This window comes from Rutilus rutilus, assembly GCF_951802725.1.
Source record: "Rutilus rutilus genome assembly, chromosome: 20".
Taxonomy (NCBI): Eukaryota; Metazoa; Chordata; class Actinopteri; order Cypriniformes; family Leuciscidae; genus Rutilus; species Rutilus rutilus.
Window position 1 is genome coordinate 13,632,327 of NC_140225.1, and position 21,102 is coordinate 13,653,428.

The 21,102-nt window shown below is 38.0% G+C and overlaps 1 protein-coding gene across 1 annotated transcript; it reads left to right on the forward strand.

Moving 5' to 3' along the window:
- The first annotated feature begins 290 nt into the window (after nucleotides 1–290).
- On the forward strand, nucleotides 291–21,084 carry col17a1b (collagen, type XVII, alpha 1b). Its single transcript, XM_084391066.1, has 57 exons — nucleotides 291–361; nucleotides 1,538–1,598; nucleotides 1,816–1,863; nucleotides 2,059–2,166; nucleotides 2,288–2,551; nucleotides 2,645–2,692; nucleotides 2,785–2,814; nucleotides 4,823–4,870; nucleotides 5,155–5,295; nucleotides 5,490–5,669; nucleotides 5,939–6,010; nucleotides 6,110–6,184; nucleotides 7,992–8,084; nucleotides 8,188–8,340; nucleotides 8,728–8,817; nucleotides 8,900–8,947; nucleotides 9,051–9,209; nucleotides 9,302–9,547; nucleotides 9,680–9,730; nucleotides 9,868–9,894; nucleotides 10,009–10,035; nucleotides 10,122–10,184; nucleotides 10,550–10,654; nucleotides 10,825–10,869; nucleotides 11,086–11,103; nucleotides 11,197–11,250; nucleotides 11,346–11,381; nucleotides 11,473–11,508; nucleotides 11,608–11,670; nucleotides 12,261–12,296; nucleotides 12,399–12,470; nucleotides 12,638–12,664; nucleotides 12,803–12,838; nucleotides 13,013–13,048; nucleotides 13,162–13,242; nucleotides 13,472–13,507; nucleotides 13,622–13,705; nucleotides 13,793–13,870; nucleotides 14,050–14,100; nucleotides 14,230–14,292; nucleotides 14,385–14,444; nucleotides 14,586–14,612; nucleotides 14,752–14,796; nucleotides 15,025–15,102; nucleotides 15,186–15,233; nucleotides 15,689–15,802; nucleotides 15,884–16,000; nucleotides 16,087–16,203; nucleotides 16,292–16,408; nucleotides 16,606–16,701; nucleotides 16,814–16,960; nucleotides 17,576–17,707; nucleotides 17,930–18,115; nucleotides 19,783–19,944; nucleotides 20,043–20,123; nucleotides 20,253–20,333; nucleotides 20,512–21,084. Exons 2-57 carry the CDS (start codon nucleotides 1,544–1,546, stop codon nucleotides 20,553–20,555), a joined length of 4,635 nt encoding a protein of 1,544 aa, XP_084247192.1. The 5' UTR covers nucleotides 291–361; nucleotides 1,538–1,543; the 3' UTR covers nucleotides 20,556–21,084.
- The last annotated feature ends 18 nt before the right edge of the window (nucleotides 21,085–21,102 follow it).

Sequence of the window (21,102 nt, forward strand, 5' to 3'; positions counted from 1 at the left end):
CTAGGTGAAGTTACTGACGCACAGATAACGCATCCAGCCACACCTGCGTTCACCTGGACATGTCCTAAAGCTTTAGTTTGCAGGAGCATAATGAAAATTGTGATTCCTGAGGCCTGATTGTCTTCTTTAAAAGTCTGTCTGTGTTTACCTGCCAGTACTGGGGTGTGGCTCCATATAAAATCCTACCCAGGAGTCATGTGGATACTTGCCTATCAAAGTCAAAAGAAAATCAGATAGAAAGCAGCAGAAATCAGGTAACAACATTCATTCTGCACAAGTGAAGTTCACAGACAGCTCTGAAGTGACCTTATCTAACATCCAGACAGCCAACCCTTTTCTCTTCAGGTTCGAAGGATCGAAGGTAAAACACATTTACATCAAATATAGCCTTTTTTTTTTTTTTTTACCACATAAAAGTGAAAGTATAAATTAACCATAATAGTTGTTTCAGTTAGCCTATATGTAATTAATCTCATTGGGGGGAATCATTTTGTATTGATCTGTAATTATTATTTTCTTTGATGCAGATTCTAAAATGATTATTTTCTTATATGATTCTAACCATCTGTTGCTCTCCTGAAATACTTGTTTATTTATAAATCCTGATGTGAACAATCAGAATTCTTTGTATCTTGGTTTGGTGTGGGGTTGCACCTGACTTGAAACTGTAGAAAGCATAACACCTTTATGGTTTTAATGATAAATAAGGGACCATTTCATTAATTATATCTGTGTAAATGTTTATTTGTTTTATTCTAAACTTCACAGTATGTGGGAAAGAAGTTTGGCTAAATCCTTAGCTGATTCTGAATTGAGTTCTGAAAAGCCCTGCATGGACAAATAGAGCCATTATTTTTCTATGGGGGCCAGTTCACTGAGTTGAGCTTTTTCATTGATGTATTGTGGTTTGCAGGGAAACAGTAGCTCTTGCATTTGAAACTGAAGATGTAAGGAGGGTGGGGTGGTGATGAATTGCTTTACTCTCTCCACTGTAAATATGAGACTACCTGTACCTGCAAGTCTTTTGTTGGAACAAGTAATTGTCCCTTAGGCAGGTTTTTTCAGTTAAATACATTAAAGTTAAATACGGGGATGTGCCATTTATAATTACTTTTTGGATATGGTCCGGAATAGTCTTCCATTCTTGCCTTGAAATCTGAGTAGAATATGCCAAGAAAGAGAACAAAATCCTTTTGTTTATCAGTGTGCACACATTTTACATTTCTTGTTAAAACTTATTTTGAAGGACATTCAGTCAGCATGTACAACTCTCAATCACAACTCTTACTCTTAGTGATTCTGTCATTTCACATAGCAATACATCATTTAATTGATTAAATACTATGTTAACATTTAAGGAAGTTGGCAATATATATTTTTTGCAGTTATTTTGATCCAGTATATCCTACAGTTCAGCTTTGATAAAAACATCTTGAAGTCATCCATTCATTTGATATACAACTTTTTTACAATGGAGACTGATTCTTCTTATCACACTGATTTTAATGATCTGTACCGTTTTGCTACATTTATTTAGCATGGAATGGATGATTTAAGGCAGCAAAGAAACTATCCAGGAGGAAGTTCAGGAGACAGAGGTAAGGATGTTTGAGTGTATTTAATTGCTGTGAATCTGCACCAAAATAGTCTTCTACACTATCGCCATCTATCGGTTCTGTAATGTTAGAAGCTTGATTATTACACTGATGACTGAAGTGGCACAGTTTTATTCAGTGGTATTTATACTGCTATATGTTTTTGACTGTCAAAGCAAGAACTGTTCACATTTATAAGACATGTATTCTGAAAACACAGGCATCACTGAAACAATCTCTACTACAAGAATTACATCTTTGCCTCCACGTAAGTTATCCCCTCCCATACATATTTTATGTGTTCTCGTTGTGTTTTATTCACATTCAATGCCTTATTCCTCTACAGAATTTGTGCTTCAAGGGAAATTTCCTGTTTGTCACACTGTGAATGTAACTTGAGCATCTTTTCAATTTGAGGTAAAAGTGGATATTGGTGTAGTTTATTGTGTTTTTTTACCTTCAGGAGGCTTCAGTGCATCCGCCAACAAGGGCATGTCAAGCATCTCTGGGTCTTCTGGCCTGGAGAAGAACATTTTGACTCAAAACAACAGCAGTTCTTTTTTCTCATCCTGTAAGCCAATAAACCATTTGAAATTTCAAATAAACTTGCATATTAACTAAAGACAGAATAGATTAATAAATGTTCTAAGAATTTGTAAATGGCTAAAATTGTCCCTGTTTCTGTGGCTCAGCATCTGTGGGGGTGAGTGCAGGTGGGTTAGGCTCTGGATCGAGGGAATATCTGGTAGAGGAGTCATCTGTGAGTAAGAGTAAGAAGGCAGGTGGTGCTTCTGGAGGATATGAGAGTGTCTCTGGATCAGGATCAGGATCAGGATCAGGATCAGGATCAGGGCTGGGGTTGAGATCCAGCTCCACTGATGGCATGAGAAGAACACAAGACTCCCCTTTGTTTCTGGAGAGGAAAAGCAAAACCACTCATTCACGTCGTTATGATGGTTAGTCACAGCTGAGAAACCTTAAATAAATAAACTAAATCATTTTTGTTAGTCCTTCATTATGCTAGCATGTAATCATTTTTTAAACTTCAGGAAGCTCAAGTGAAAACTCATCCCCAGAGATCACAAGAAAAGACTATGGTAAGACCCTCAGCCACATTAAAAGGATTAACAGGATTTTTATGTGATTGAGACTAGAAATATCATCTTTTGTTTCATTGCTCGGTTTCCAGGTTCAACTAGAGGAAGGAGTCAAAGCAGGGGTGAGATTATTTACACTAATACAAATATATAAATTACTTTGCATAGGTCATCCAGTCAAGTACTAGTAGGGACAGTTCATTCATTGAATTACCAAACACATCTTTAATTTAGGCCTGATTCTTTCATTATCAATAATGTTTTACACAACCGATTCTGATTCGTCAATTGAAGAATTCAGCTGTCGAATATTTCTGAAAAATTACTTTTTTCCATGTTGAAACTTTGTTCATTCAAATGAATATGCCATGTCCATGTACAGCTGTGGCTCGAAGTATTGGCATTGACATTTTGTGTTTCATAAAGTCAGCTGCTTTAGTTGTTGAGGTGTTGATTCACATTGCTTCTAGATTATTGTGCAGAGCGACTAGATGCATTTTAAATATCAAAAAGCTTAATTGGCCAAAAAATTCACAAAAACCCATATTTCATTTTATTTTATTTTTTTGGCCCTGGCACAAAACAGCCAGCTAACATAATTTTACTAATCATATCATCAAGCACATGGGAAAGTGTGAACAAGTACTAGTCAGAAGAAATCACTTATAAAATGATTGGATGATTGGATTATAAGAGCAGACTGATTGCTATAAAATGAGAGAAGAAGTGCTTCCAATCATTGTGTTCTTGTGTTAACAATGGTTACCTCCAAAGACAGACATGCAGCCATCATCGCTTTGCCTTAAAATAGCCTCACATTCAAGGAAAATGCTGCAAAGAATATTGCACCTGAAAGAACCAATTACCGGATCATCAAAACATCAAGGAGAGAGTTTCAACTCCAGAGTGTCCAGCAAGTGCCAGGACCGTCTCCTCCTGAGGAGTTGGCTACGGAATTGTGTCACCAACAGTGTAGAGCTTGCTCAATATTGGCAGCAGATGGGTATGAGTGCATCTGCACGCACAGTGACGCCAAGACTTTTGGACAACGGCCTGGTGTCAAGAAGAGCAGCAAATAAGCCACTTCTCTCCTAGAAATACATCAAGGATAGACTCAAATTCTGCAGGAAGAAGCTGATGACTGCTGCAAGAAGACTGATACAAAGTTATTTTCTCTTATGAAGCCCCTTTCTGACTGTTTGGGACATCTGGAAAATCGATTGTCCGGAGAAGAAAAGATACCATGTGTCCTGTGTTGTGCCAACAGTGAAGCATCCCGAGACCATCCATGTGTGCTTTTCATCCAAGGGAGTGGGCTCTTTCACAATTCTGCCCAAAAACACTGCTGTGAATAAAGAATGGTATCAAAACATCCTGCAAGAGCAACTTCTCCAATTCAACAAATTGGTGGTGATCCTTGCATTTTCCAACATGACGAAGTACCATGTCACAATGCAAGAGTGATAATGAAGTGGCTCAAGATCATTACATTAAAACTTTGGATCCATGGCCAGGCAATCTTAATCCCATAAAGAACCCGTGGTCAATCCTCAAAAGGCGAGTGGACAAGCAGAAGCCCACAAATTGTGATCAACTCCGGGCACTAATAAGGCAAAAATGGATCGCCATCAGGATTTGGCCCAGAAGCTGATATCCAGCATTCCAGAGTGAACTGCAGAGGTTATGAAGAAGAAGGGTCAACAACACTGAATGTTTTTTTCCAATAAAAGCCTTTAAAACTAATTAAATGTTTATCACATTATAGAAACATTTGAAAAATTATCTACAAATACTGAAACAGCAAACTTTGCAAAACACAAAATTTGTCACTGCCAATACTTTTGGCCATGACTGTGTATATATTTGAAAAGTAGCAGTCTAATAAGCTTTATAATGTAATTTTCCAGGCGTCATTATCATAAAATAAACACTTGAAGGACACCGGCACGATGTTCAATGTGTCTCAACACTTGGTTTGTTGGACATTACTGATCAGTTCCATACATTAAATACACAGTATGTGTTAAATGTATGTGTTAGTGTTGAAATAATGACAAGACAATCATGTTCAAAATTCAAACTGTTTTCTCTCTATCACTATTTTTATCTCTCTTTCTGTGTCTGTTTTAGAGACGGAAATCAGGACCAGACTGCAAAGTGCATCTCCCTCCACTAGATGTATGCTGTCTATTTCTCTTTAATTCAATTATTTCAGGAAATTAAATAAATCGAGATGTAACACTCAATGATAATTAAACTGCATTAAAAAACAAAAAGTGAAATGAAACAAATATGTAATACATTTTTAACTTGGTAAGTTTACAAATTAATTTCACATGTTTTTCCCAGATACTCAAGGAAAAAGCTCAGAAAATATTTAGTTTTGTTCAACACCTGAGAGAGTGAACGTAAAAGGCATGTTTAGTCATGAAGTTGTGACTAATACAGTGCTGTTGCTATAGGGACTGAGCTGGATGATGTGAAGAAGCTGTTGAAGGGATCGCGCTCCGCCAGCGTCAGCCCCACACGCTCTCCCTCCTCCTCCCCTCTTCCTATACCTCGCAAGGCCACCACCTTAGACACCAAGATCTCCACCAAGCAAGGTAAGGAAAGCTCAGGCTGATGACAGATAGTAAAGCTTGATTAAACTGCAAGATATCTTTGTATTTAACACTCCTACCACACTTATGGTATGCAGAGCCCATTTATTTTCAAAATCCAAATTCCCCAGTTCATCTGTGCATAGAGATCTTGTGCTCATTGTCAAAGCGTTAAGACCTCCTTTCAATTTTCTCAGTGGAGCAATATGACAGCACTATTCTTGACGCTGACCTTGCCTCGTACACATGGAACTCCTCCACACTGCCCTCTACAGTTTCCACTGGACCTGGTGCCGCTTACGGCTTCCACAGCAACACCAACAACATGCCAACGGGAGCTTCGCTTGTCAGCAGCACATCACCATCCTCCTTATCAGGTCTGCATCGTTGATCACTGTTGACCTGACAATATAGAGAATTCAGCAAGTCATTAATCTAGTAATTGATTGAGGCAAACTTTGAACATAAATATGTAAATTCCTCAATATCACACCTTGGAAATGATTATTTTGTGGGGTGATTATAATAAAACTGTGAACACATCAAAACATTCAATTGAAAACACAGTCCTCTAACAGACATACAATGGTATTTTTTATATACATTTTATGTACAAATACGAATATGTTTTTTTCTTGAATTACAGTGTATGGCTTCCACAACAATTTAGCTCCTGCTAGTGGAGTTCTAACTTCGAATGGAGTTAACACAGTCTCAGGTATCCTCTGAGGCATATAATATTAAATAATTGTAATGACATTAGAAGACAATAACATTCCTTGTAAGCATGTTTATTTGTTTATGTGTGTATTTTTAGGATATGGAGTGCAGAAGAATTATTCGACAAGTCCCAACAGCACTTTTGCTGTTAGCACAGGCGTCTCCACTGCAGGTGTTTGTTATATTTATATTCTGTACAACAGGGCTCAACAATAAGAATGGCTCAGGGTCAATGTGAGACAGTTTTGGGGTAGATGATTGAATCGTCAATTGCTCTGTCAGGCCAATGCTGGATTGTCACCGTATTTTGCATTCATTAATTTTTCACTGTTTTTTATAAACAAAAGTGTTTATTACTTTTAGTTGAATCATTTAAAGATATTTTTCCCAAAGCCGAAACCTCACATACAATTTGTTTTAAACTTAATTATTTTGGGTAAAGAAATACTAACATTTTATGAAATTTATAAATATAATTTATATAAACATACCACTACCATTCAAAATTTTGGGGTCAGTTATAGGGGTCTTACCTGTCTTTTGTTCACCAAGGCTGCATTTGTTTGTTAAAAATACAGTAAAACAGTAATATTTTGAAATATTATCATAATTTAAATGAACTGTTTTATACAATAAACAATTTTATGTAATAAACAAATCATTACCATTTAAAATCTTGACAGCATTTGGCACAAAGGATAATTGGTAAACCTTCCTAATTACTTGTGGTTGCCTATAACGTCTTCCAGAGTAACTTAAAAGTAAAAGTAGCCTACACAACTTCCTACTTGAGTGAAAGTACAGACAATACTGGTCATATATTACTCCGTTACAAGTAACAGTTGTAAAGATCGATTTTTACTTAAGTAAAAGTACAGAAGTACTTTTTTAAAAGTTACTTAAGTATCAAAAGTAAAAAGTAAATGTCAATGCATTGTTTTACTATATTGTTGCATTGTTGTATGTAATACTTACAATACCTTATGCCTCTGAATCTATGCCTGCCTACCTGCCCTCATATCAATATCAAATTTATTTCTAGAACAGAGTTCCAGTTGTGGGATTAAATGTGAGAATGAATAAATGCACTCAATAACGTCCACAATGGTTTCGGACACCCAAATGGCTGTTCCCTCAAATAGTGCCCTATTTAAAGTTGTTTTGTTTTTAGTATGAATATGTTAGCCTTACTGTTATCTATAAGCTAGTGTGCTCCAAAACAATGACAAAATTCGCATTTAGAAAACCAAACCCAACGTTGAAAATGAAAATCAGGTTGATGTAAGAATTCAACGCCAGATTGACAATAATCCTCGTTGGACAGACGTTCTGACGTCAACCCGACTTTCATTTCTAACCAAAATCCAACGTCTGTCCGACGTCGGGTTCTGACGTCAATCCGACTTTATTTTCCGACCAAAATGCAACCCCTGCAACCAAAATCATCTCCTGCTACTTTCTACTCAAGGACCTTGACAGAATTGTAGTGGAGTAAAAAGTAGGCTACGATATTTGTCTTTCAAATGTAGTTAAGTTAAAGTAAAAAGTTTCCAGAAAAAATAATACTCAAGTAAAGTACAGATACTCAAAAAGTGTACTTAATTAGTAGCATACTCAAGTAAATGTACTTTGTTACTGTCCACCTCTCTAGTTAAATGTAATTTATTCCTGTGATGGCGAAGCTGAAGTTTCAGTGGCCATTAGGCTACTCCAGTCTTCAGAGTCACATGATTCTTCAGAAATCATTCTAAAAAAATTCAGAATAAATAGAAAGTAAAAAAAAAAAAAGTTCAACTATGTAAAAGTTTTTACCGTCACTTTTGATACATTTATAATAATATGTTTTAATTTAGTCAGGACACGTAAAAATCATTGCCTTCATTGTTTAAACAGGGACACTGTGCCCTTTTAAAAGAGGTGGCGAAGAGATACTTGACATTTGAACATGATTATTTATTTGTTGATGTGTGTATTTCTAGGATATGGTGTGCAGCAGCAGCAGAAGAATTATTCCTTAAGTCCCAACAGCACTCTTGCTGTTAGCACAGGCGTCTCCACAGCAGGACGAGCAGGTGTTTGTTATAGTCACTCAGTAAAGGTTTTATAGTTACTGTAGTTCTCAAAAGACGTAGAGATTGTCACATAATAAACAAGAAGGCTTGGTGTCACATTTAGGAACTGGTACAAGGACCCATAATGAGAATGTGTCAAAGAGATACCTGACGCTGGAGAAGGAGAACATTCCATTGAAGAGAGACACCGACGAACTTATCCTGACCAAAGACAGTGGCAAGCACTTTACCAACAGCGCCCCCAATGGGACAGCAGGTAAACACAGGACTGAACGTTGTATTCTATGATTTAGTCTGATAGTTCACCCAGATATGAAAATTTCTCCTGTTGAACACAAAATAACATCTTTAAAAAAATGTTGGGAACCAGACAGTTGACGGCACCCACTGACTTCCATAGTATTTTTCTTCCTACTATGGAAGTCAATGGCTACTGTCCACTGTCTGTTTACTGACATTCTTTAAAATGTTATTTTGTGTTCAACAGTAGAAAGAAACTTATACATGTTTGGAACAACATGAGGGTGAGTAAATTATGACAACATTTTTATTTTTGGGTGAACTATCCCTTTAAAGTGATTTAAAATACAAAATGACTGATGTTTTGATCTACTCTAACACTACATATTGATTGATTTTAAAGGGTCATATTCAGATGTTTCAGTGAAGAAGGAAACTATGATGACCAGCTACTCTGAAAGTGTTCCTGTGAAGTCTAGCTCTGGCACGCATTGTAAGGGACTTCATTTTTATGTATCATTATATTGTTTAATATAAAATTAATATGTGATTTTTAAAAATGTTACCCTCCAAAGATGGGACTACTACGTCAGTGTCAACAAAAGATAAAGCTACTTATGCAGGTAAAACTTTTTTTATTTGTGAAACTATTGCACATAATACAGTATAGAGTCTCACTGTATAAAACTGGGAATCACCTGTCTCTTGATATTTGCGTTCTGTCAGAGATTCATAAGGCTAAGTTTAAGGATGAGGATGACTGTAAGTGTGGAGGGGGTCTCTGTGGATGTGGGCCAAACTGCTGTTCCTGGTGGAAGTGGCTGCTGGGGTTTTTGCTCAGCCTCCTGCTGCTCCTCGGCCTTCTGTTTGGACTCATTGCTCTATGTAAGATTTGAATGTGTAGATTATAAACTTAGTAAACATATGTGCTGTTGCATATAGTCTTCTAATCTGTTGCTAATCTCTTTTCCTTGAAGCTGAGGAGGTAAAGAAACTAAAGTCTCGTGTCAGCGCTCTTGAGGGAATATCTTCCTCCATGAATGCCCGCACAAGTCGTCTGTCTGCTCCTATTGATGACATTGACATAGGCCTATATAAAGATGCTGGAAGTAAAGCAGCATATGCTAATTCACTGGATTCTGAAGTTTATTCAGACAATTCTGTACTGCAGAGAAATGTACAGCAAATACTGAGAGCAGAGCTGCAGTCTGAAGCAACGAAAGGTACAAGTGAAAACAGTTCTGCTCAAACACACATAAACATCGAAACATACATTTTATAGAAATGCATATATTTGATTATTAACTGCATTTATATGCAAACACAATACTTATCATTTTTGTGTGTGTATCTAGCCTTCCTTGCTTCTTCAGTTAAAGCTGAAAGAGGACTTCCAGGGCCAAAAGGTACATCAGATATTCTGTTTTTACTGAGCACACATTACAGAAAACCAAATTTATAACTTCTATTGAGATTTAATAGAGAGCAACCTGATTTCCTATCACTACCACAATCACACCTTTACTCTTTTCATAACTTTCAGGTGACAATGGATCTCCAGGGACGAGGGGTTTGTACAGTTTTAAAATCAATTATGCTATCTGTAAATTCAATTAACTTTTTATCTTTTTATATTGAAATGCGAACAGTTGTAAACATGATTTTTTTCTAACCTGTTTTTCAGGAGACAATGGTTTTCCAGGGCTGCCAGGTAAGAACAATGCTTGGTCTTCTTGTAGAAGTCTTAACAGTTGTGCAGCAACATAATATATATATTTATTTATTTTTTATCTGTAGGTCCACCAGGAATACCAGGAAATCCCGGAAGGGAAGGACAAAAAGGGCTGAAAGGAAGTGCAGGTACCTGAAACTTTACACAATGCTTTTATTTTCTGGAAAAATTACCCAAAAAGTTAAGGCTTAGAGGTTTATATACAGTCCATAAATGCTGAAGCTAACAGGTGCTATTGCTGTAGCACTACAAAATAGCTTTAAATAAAGTCAGTTAGTCCCACACTCCTGTACTTCCTCCATTCATACACTCCAGATTACAGCCTAGTCCCTTGCTACATTTAGGAAACATTTAAGACACATTTCTACTGTGAACACATGACTCAGTTCTGTTAATGCTCTTACTCTTTCTGAAAAAAGAATGAACCTTTTCTAAAGATGTTGCCTCATGGAAACTTGTATGCTAAAGTTGTAAACTAAAATGTATGTGATAGGTGAACATGGTGCAGAAGGACCTCCAGGATTCAGGGGAAGAGATGGTCAACCTGGACCCCGTGGAGACCCAGGACCTTCTGGAGCAGGAGAGAAGGGTGAAAGGGGTAAGATACTGCATGTTTTGAGAATTTGGCTCTTGAAACACGATCTTAGCATTTAATTCTTAGTACTTAATTCACACAATTTAAGTTCTCATACACAACATAAAATTTGAGATTTAAGCTTCTGTTTTGATCAGATTTACAATGTGTTTGTGTATCTGTTCGTTCTCTAGGTATTCCTGGCTCTCCTGGTCAAGTTGGTGCACCTGGGCCTAAAGGTCAATACAAGACACAGTTTATATTATTATTTTTATTGTTGTTGTTTTCATTTGGGTAATAAAAGCTGATACAGTATGGTTTAAGATGTGTGTCATTGTGCAAATGCATTGGCATGAAAATATATGTATAAATGTTTAGCCTACCTAATTATTAAGCAGTAATTAATTATAAGTATGCGTTTGATCTTTGTTCTCTTTTTGTCTATTTTTCAACAGGTGCTAGTGGTTTACATGGTAATCAACTCTTTCTTTGAACAATTTTAGTGACATTGTGTATTTGTTTTCATCATATAATGACATTACATGTGAAAAACACTTTTTGTGCAGGTGAACAAGGCCCTCAAGGCTTCAGAGGTGAACCTGGCACTGTCGGACCTAAAGGTGTGTAGCCCGATGTAAACTTGCTGCATTTTTACAAAGCAATAGGCCTACATAAAATCGTAATGTTTATAGATTTAAAAAAAAATTCTTTACAGGTGATAGAGGACTTCCTGGTCTACCTGGAAGTAAAGGTTTGTAACCAATTATATGTCAGCCTAACATTACCAATGCATTAATGAAGTCAATGTGAATTCAAGTGAAATTATGTGTATGTTGTATCAGGTGATCATGGTGATATAGGAGACAAGGGATTGCCAGGTATGTATGTTTAGACTGAGCCGTATCAAAGAACTTGATTTATTTGTGCCATGTTCAGAAATATTTGATTCAGTGTTAAATCACTGTACCCTTCATCAGGTATTCCTGGTGCTGCAGGACGACAGGGACCAGCTGGTGAGAAAGGAGCTAAAGGAGAACCAGGTAATTCTTCTTTTGCCATTTTAACACCTAAAGAACAGCCATAGGAAGTGATAGGAAGAAAAGTGTGGATTGGGATTGTCAGAGTCAAAGGTTTTTCATGGTATACACATAAGCACTACCATGCGTACAGTCCTACATGCAACATCTGACAGAGCTGGATTTCGTCAAATCTCTAAAAACATTATTGTATTTTCATTATGTGGGTGCAAGTGAGAGTGCAAGCTTTAGAAATTACACTACCGTTCAAAAGTTTGGGGTTTGTGCTACTTTATTTGACATAAGATACCAAAATCGTACCAACCCCAAACATTTATTTATACAGTTGTGTAAATAAAGTCTATCTCAAATAGTTGAGGAAAAAAGGAAATCCATGAAAAATGTCCAGAAATTGTTTGTGATAATTATTTGTTATCTAAAGCGATTTCCCCCAAAATAATATCACTACATAATATCACTATTGTATATTTACACTCAGTTGCTTAGCTGCATGGCACAGATTAAAGCTCCATTATTACCTGGACCTCTTTAATGCAAATCTTGTATTGGTGTAAAATAAGTCCCCAGATAGTAATACTGTCATTTCATACTAGGGCCTCAAGGAGCTGATGGTGAAAAGGGCCAAAGAGGTGAGTGGCATTTTCAGAATTTGATGATCTCAAACTAAAGAATGCTTTTCAATCTGCAAATTTATTTTAATCTGTATTGTGTATCATTTTGTTCATATCTAGGTGAGTCAGGCTCAATTGGCTTGCCAGGAATCAGAGGACCACCTGGGCCACTCGGTGATTCTGGGCAACCAGGTATAAAAGCATGTAGAAAATCATGATCCTCATTCTTAGAAAGTTATCTTAAGCTGCATAGTTATAGCACAGTTCCCATCATTCACCATGTGATAAATATAATAGCTCAAATTTGATAGTGCATTGAGTTTGATTCTCTATCTTTTCCACTGTTCTCTTTGAATCAGGAACTCCAGGGATTCAAGGACCTCCAGGTAACCTGTCACTTAAACTTCATTATATTCTCTACCCAAGTTATGTGTTTTATTTTTGTGCAATTAAGATTGTTATAATATTTCTCAATTATGTATGAAGCTATAATGGTGATCATTGTTTGTTTTCTTTTGTCATAGGCCTACCTGGCAATCCTGGTCAGCCTGGAGCTAAAGGTGCTTGTGTGAAAACATCAGTATTAATGAAATAGACTATAGGATCAATGTTTAGCTGCTTTTTGAAGTCTTCTATTTTTAGCTGTATATTTTGTTTTATTATTGCACATTATAATTATATAGGTACAACTATGCATATCAATGTCCTGATAAGTCATCTTAAAACGTTCACAGGTGAGACTGGTGAGCATGGAAGAGTGATCAATGCAGGTAAGATTAAGTGAAGCATTAAAACACATTTAACAGGTCACTGTGCACTGTGTGCAGTGTTGTGAACATGAATTGTGAGTAAATCTGAAGTGAAAAACTGCTTGATTTTGCAGCAGGTTCTAGCTCAGTGGCAATCCCAGGACCGCCTGGAATCCCCGGTCCTCCTGGCCCAACTGGCTCACCAGGACTCTCAGGTATGCTCATAATCATAAACTGTTAAAAACAACCAAACAAAACCCAGATTAAAAATTCAGCCAAATCAAAATACCTTCCTCCTGTTAACCAGTAAACTCACTGTGCCAGGAACGTTTGTTGATTAAACACATTTTAGATATTATTAATAATGACAACTTATAATTTATATAATTATTATATCATATATTTATAATGTGACTTTACGATACGTCTGTTTTGTAATGCTAGGTCCCGTTGGCCCTGCTGGACATCCTGGTCAGCCTGGTAAAGTTGCATTTTGTATCTGGTGTTGCTATTTAATATTGTATATGAGTAAAATATAAATTATTATCAAATGACTTTCCATGCATCCATGCATCTACCTTGATTTTTGTGCAGGTCTTAAAGGTGATAAGGGAGATCAAGGAGAACCGGGTATTGTTGTGAAGACTGGTGAGACTTTGGTTTCAACGCGTGCAGAAAGTAAGTCTTTATTTTAACAATCTAATTTAAACATTAGTAGCTTGTAGAAATGCATTCACATAATGCTTGTATGTCTGTCATTTTTAGGACAGTATGGGGCTGCAAATGTTGCTGTTACTGGACCACCAGGTCCTCCTGGTCCCCCAGGGCCTCCTGGACGTCCAGGTAAAGTAACATTATCCATGAAATTAGTTTTTTTGGGGGGGGGTTTGGCACATTTAAATTTTTCTTTGTGAAGTTCATGAAGTGAAGTTCAAGTTCATGAAATGTTAAAGTTATGGATATGACAAAATACACCAGTGTTTAAAAAACAATTTTAGATGTTCATTTTTAATCTCCAATAGGAGATTCCAGAGCAGGTCCACCGGGACCACCAGGTTTACCAGGCTCAGCAGGTAAGATGATGTGAAGCAGTACTTTACACAAAATATGACATTTTTTGGTCAATTGTACATCTCACTCTACTACTAACTCATACTCTATAATGGCATACTTTTCTCAACTCTTCTGTTACTGTGTAATAGGATATGGTAGACCTGGTCCTAAAGGAGACAAGGGAGATCCAGGAACCTTTGTGCCTAATTCAGGTTGGATTACAGCATATGCCTGGTATTATACATTATTGTAATGCTGTTGTGGTTTTTGAAGTCTCACAGCTTTACAAATGCTGCGTACACAGGAACATATTTTGCGGGACCACCTGGGCCGCCAGGACCCACAGGGCCTAAAGGAGCAACAGGTGAGTCATACCTACAACTGGAGTTTTGTTGATTCTTAGTACGTTTCTTCCAACCTATTGTCAGTGAAAACACCATGAATGTGAAGTCAGAGAGTAGTTTAACTATTATCTGATATCTAATGATATATATGTAAACTTCAGGTGTCCAAGGTCCAAGAGGATATCAAGGTAAGGGTTTCTTCTCCAACTAATTCTGAATATGGGTCACAAGAATTAATATGAACCGTAAAACACATAAAATACTCAGATGGATCACCACATGCCTTATAATAATCCTTTGTTTGCCATATGTGATATTATTTTTTAGGGGAATCAGGTCAGCCTGGCCTTCCAGGGAGTCCCGGTAGAGTTAGTAAGTTATTTATTTATTTTTACACTCAAAGCAACATATTTAGTCAATAATGAGTCAGTTTTAATTGTATTTTGTGTGCCTGTTTAGTTGGTTTATGGCACTTAGCCTCTTCAATACTTAATTTGCTGTTAATTGAAATATTGTAAATAGATTTTAAAACATCTGACACAAAGAGGCTATCATAAAAGCTATAATAAATATTGAATTAATCTTTATTTTACTCTTTAGTCTCTGAGTACGGTGTCGCTCAAGGGCCACCTGGTCCTCCAGGGCTTCCTGGACCGCCTGGACGAGAGGGCCGTAAAGGTAAATAACTTGAATAATGATGAGACATTGTATTCAGGTATATTAATATCTACAGTACAATAATTTGTAAAATGATTTCTCAGGGGATCCTGGAGTACCAGGTTTATCAGCATCACAAGGAGAGTCAAGAGGTAAATCTTAGTATGATGTACTGGATATGTATTAAAGGAATAGTTCACCCCAAAATGTAAATGTTGTCATCAATTACTCACCCTCATGTCAATCCAAACCCATAAGCGTTTATTCATCTTCAAAACACAAATTATTTATTTTTGGGTGACCTAACCCTTTAAGCTATTGACTTTACAATATTTTCTTTACCTCTTTAGTGAAAAAATTGTAACTGAGCATTTTGTTTGCTGTCACCGAAAATAAAACCATATTCATTCATATAAATTTACAAAGTTGGATTCCTCAGTGTGGGATACCTCATTTTGGAAAAATATAATGGACCCACTAGAGCTGTTTGGGAATAACACTGACCTCCAGTTGCACCATTATTAGATTAGTAGATGAGTTTCCCAAAGCAAAACAATGCCGTAACTCTCTGTATCACTTCTCATTGTCATCTCATTGTCGGTATCAGGAGCAGTTGCAGTCGGGCCCCAGGGGCGGCCAGGTCCTCCAGGACCTCCTGGTCCACCCGGTGGATCCCATTCTGCCTCAGACTATCAGCGTTACATCATGGAGTATATGCAAAGTGAGTACCTGTTTGTTTGGATGATCACAGTCCTTCTCCTGAAGGTCATTTCCTCATGAATGTGTCATGTTCTTTCCACAGGTGACAGAATGAGGCAGCATTTGTCTAGTATTCAGGGACCACCAGGTCCACCAGGTCCACCTGGAGCTTCAATGTCTGTAGAGGACATTGCATCTCGGGTCATCGCTTACATTCAGCGTAAGTTAAGATGTAATCTGTGCCGTTTAGAATGTATGTCTGTGTCTCCTGCTGCATTTGTAGTAAAATATATACTTTTGTTTCAGGCTCTGGAATCAGTGGTAGCATTATTAGCCAAGGTGCTCAAGGTCCTCCAGGACTTCCTGGCCCTCCTGGCCCACCTGGAAGTATAACTGCTGACTACATCATTTCCCTTTTACAGAGTGAGTAAACCATATCAGATCCACTTATGTATATACAGCCTTTTGAGTCTTGAATCTGAGAACTGACCCATTGACTTTTTGTGCTCAGGAGAAGATGTGAGGCGTTATGTGGTTGGCCCTCCAGGACCATCAGGTTCACCAGGGATTAGTGCTAGTACCTTTAATGCACAGGAAGTGGCAAGCTATGCTATCAGAATAATGAATGGTGTGTCTTCAACCCAAATTCTATGTTAAAGCTGTAATAGATTGAATTTTCTCCCAGACAGCAACATAGTGTCAGCCCAGATCCAGCCCACATCTGGTACATGTGGAATCAACATGTACCAGACGTGAGGCAGATCTGGGCCGACACTATTTTGTTTTCTGGGGTAAGTCCAATGGCATTTGTGAATTTGTTTTTAGAGCAGGGGATTACAAGCAGACCTGGACCACCAGGCCCTCCTGGCCCACCTGGCCAAGCAGGTGTTACCTACAGCGACGTAACAGCTCTTATTCAGAGTATGTGATTCTTTTTCAAATTTAAAAATACATTTTCATTATGTGTTTTATAATAGTGCATGCACATGCGAAGGGTTTCCTCTCCTTATATTCCCCTTGAATGTGCTTGAAGGGTCGGGGCTTGGGGGAGGCGTTGGACGTCCAGGGCCCCCTGGTCCTCAAGGAATACAGGGACCCCCTGGTCCGCCTGGTGCCACAGGAGGCAGCTCCCCTGCAATCTCAGGTTACAGATTGGAGGACATCCAGCTCTACCTGCAGAGTGAGTTGTCCAGTGAGTTTTATTCTACTGTCTGAGGCCCTTTTTACCCCTGGTATTAGGATGTGTTTTCAGTTCTCCATCCACAAGTGGTCAACCGAGATGCGTTATCGTTTACATGCATCACTGCTTAACATGCATTTTAAATAAGTCTCAATTTGTGTGGACCCTCCACCATTATTCCGTCACACTCTACATCACTTTTGCGGGAGCGCACAAATACTGTTGAATTGATCAAACCATTACGCTGGTTATGAGTGAGCGGGAAAGGAAGCAAATGGAAAGGATACGAATGGTAACGGCGACACAAAATTCATGTGTTATGACTCTCACATGTGGTCAGTGGGTGGAGAGCAGGCAGTCTTTTTGGCTGTTTGGCGAACACATTGAGCATCTACACTATGAAAGCAGTCCAGTCGCATACGTTTTCAACTACCTTTGGAAGCAGTTGAAAGTGGACAAGCTCAAAATGTTTTTGACCATGTTTACACTTGTGTTTAATGCTGTCCACTTGTAAATGGTTAGACAAAAACGCATCTTAATACCAGGTGTAAATAGGGCCTTATATATATACCTGCAATGTTACAAAAAATCATTATGTGATTCTGTGGTGTTTAGAGTCTGGTTTTAGGGGACCTCCTGGTCCACCAGGACCCCAGGGTCCTCCAGGTGACACTAGGGGCCTTGAATCATATACAGGATCTTCTGCGCGAGAACAGATCCGTGCTGAGCTGCAGGATTACTTGAACAGTGAGTGTCACTCACCACATGCTCTAATCCAGAAACTGACACCTCAGTGTAACTTTACATTGGACACTTTCACTTGGTGGATGTCTGACTGATTTAACAAGTAATCTCACTCCATTCTAGATTCTGAAAGTTGAATGCATGATTTGTTGATCTCCCATATTTGTCTCACCAGTTTCTGCAAACACTTTTACCACATCAATAAACAGTTTTTTTTTTTTTCAGGTGACACTATAAGGCGCTATGTTCACAGTCCCCCTGGGCCTCCCGGACCCCCTGGCCAGAAGGGTGAACGTGGTGACCCCGGACACAGTTATCAGAATGCCAGAAGCCAACACCGCTTTGGCACTGAGATCAGTGAACCAGTGGACTACTCCAATGTTGCAATAAAAGTAACCGATTACATTAAAAGTGAGTACAGTATCAGTCAAGTCATATGCACCACAGTTATATTCATAACGAAGCTGTTTCTGAAAGAAATATCCACACATACAGCAAAAGAATAATCATTTTAGGTAAGCGTTGGTCACAAGTGCTGATATTTAGTCCAAAACAAGTGACTGTCTTTAAAGTAAGCCATTGAATCAATCATTTAGGTGATTTGTTCTATTCTCTTAGTACTTCTTCTGAATAATTACTTCATGTTCTATGTTCTATTTAGTATGAATGCAATTCAAATCTTCTATATTTGTCATGTTGTCATTGTCATGTGACCTAAAGTGTCAGTTGTGTCACTTCACTGCCATTTACAAATCCCCTCCCGTAGCCTTATGGGATAGTGAATTGTCCATTGGATGCGCACTTCAGAATATCGACTGATGCTGAAACCGTGGGCCTCATTTTTAAAAGTACTACGCACAGATTTGATCTTAGATTTGATCATACGCTAAAATCCACAGCAACATTCATATTTATAAAAACGGTCTTTGACGTGGAAAAGTGCTTAACGCCACAGTCTACACAGTTTTCCTTGTGCCAGAGAGTCTGAGTACTGCAGGTATTAGGAAATCTAAGCAATTCTTGCCGCTCGCCGTTCTCAAGTAAAGGATTTAGATGCTGACTGGTGCACTTTTATATGTTAATGACATTAATTAGGGGGAGTTTACAAGGCAGAGATTGAAACCAATCAGCTGCGCACAATTTCAATTTCACATTTCACAAGGTTCGTTCTCCGAATCACACATACACACATTTGAGAAATGGTCGTAAGTTCAAATGTAGGACGGTTTCTACCCAACATTTTATAAATTAAGCCCCATGTCTTGAACATTGGGGAGGACCAAACCAGTGTTTAGGAGGAGGGCAATAATAATGGGTGTAATGGTCTTTTATTTAAGGAAATTAAACAAGTAAAGAATTTAAAGGCAAAAATAGAAAAATAGCCTACATTTATTTTAAAGTAATCCATTTTACTATGCAAATATTTTTAAAATATGCACACATTTGACTCGTAATTTTTTGCCTAATATGCCTAAAAAAAGCTCTGTTAATGTTTTTGTTGCCCCGTCACATTCAATTATGAATTACAAGAAGCGTTGTGCTCATCTTCTGTGAACATTAAAGCCTGCCGCCTTTGACTGCCGAGGCAGACCATCTTAAAAATTTTACTTTCAAAACTTTTTTCATCCTAACAACAGTGTTTTGTGTCTATGGTGGTTAGGGCCCTGACTGGAAGTAGTAGGTCATCTGGTACATTTTACCTACTGTTTTACGAGTACTGTGAATTCGGGCATACTAGCCATTTCATACTGTTGTTTAGAGAAGAATCATTTTGGGGGCAGCCACTGTTTTTATGAGTAACTCACTTGGTTGATTCGTTCAAAAACTCCACTTGTTGGCTTAGTTTGGTAGTACGAGTATCTGTCGATGGTGTCAAAAAAAAAAAAAAAAAGGCAAAATAGTTACAACAAAGAACTGTAATAAAAAGCAAATCCATCCATTTTTCCAAACCGCTTGTCCTAAGTAGTGTTGCAGGGATGCTGGAGTTAATCCCAGCTTTTTGGCCCAGGGAAACAGTGAACTGATGGCCAGTCCATCACAGGGATAATAAGCAAACCCATGTCACTCTTTTCCATTAGATCAAGGTCTACTACAGGACCTGACAGAGGGATACTGGAGAGCACAAGCAGGAAGGATCCAAGGACCTGCTGGGCCTCCTGGTCCTCCTGGCCCACCCGGGTACAGCCGTGTGATTGGTACACATGGAAACGTGACTGCAGACCTCATGGACTTCTTTAGAAGTCAGTGTCTACTTTTACTCACATATGCGGATTATATATTTAATTACCACATTTGGCTTGTATTACTATTTATTTTTGCCTAAACATTATCTATTTAGCATATGGGACCATCCCAGGGCCTCCTGGCAGGCCAGGACACAAAGGGGACAGAGGATACCCAGGACCTAAAGGAGACAAAGGTACCAGTCATCATTGATTTAGCTATTCAGGACAAAATCAAACAGGAAATCAGCTAAAGCGCTACCCGATTAAACATGAAAGTGAAGAGCTGTGAATATTAAGCTGTATGGTTTGTGTGTGATCTACAGGGGAAACAGGGAGCTCAGGGATACCAGGCCTCCCCGGACAAAGAGGACTGGAGGGACCGAGGGGAGAAAAGGGTGAAAAAGGTTAGAATAGTATACTCATCATATATCCTAGCACGATGTTACAACGTATTCATTCAATATATTCAAAGTTATGTCACATCAACCTGCATCTAAAAAATCATCAATGATGACATATTTAAAGGCAGCACTGGATCCAGCAGGCACTCTGACATGCATCTCTCTCAATATTGAACTTTAGGTGATATCCAGACTGGAAGATGGGTACGGACCACTGGTGTGTAAGGGATTTTGCAGCAGCACACTTTCGTGGATGCACTGACAGCGAAAAGAAATCTTTTAAGAAGATAAATCCATAAACTAGCCTCTCCTTATGAAGTAACAGTTTAGAGGCTTGTTTGGTTCCTATTTTATCACGCTAAACAGTTTTATATTCAAACCAATGCATGCAATATTATAATTCATACATTTTTCAGCTTTACTAACATGGGTTTAAGACATCAGTCTTAGTCTTCATTATTATGCATTTAGCACTTGAAATGTACTTTTTATCCAGTAGTGGACTTTGTCTTTGCCTTTATTTTATGATTTAAAAAAAAGAAAAATGTTTTTTTTGTATTATATAAATTTGTCTATGGTGAAGTCTTGCAATGCAGAATGTAACGGATGATACACCAAACAAAAAGGTATTTTAAGCACCTGAGATAGACCATGTGATGTAACATGACTCACTTTACAAGAGCCACTGAATCTTTAACAAAGAGTATTGATTTTACGCCTAACCTGATATGAACCCAAACTGCACCATGTTTAGAAGAAAAAAAAGAAGAAA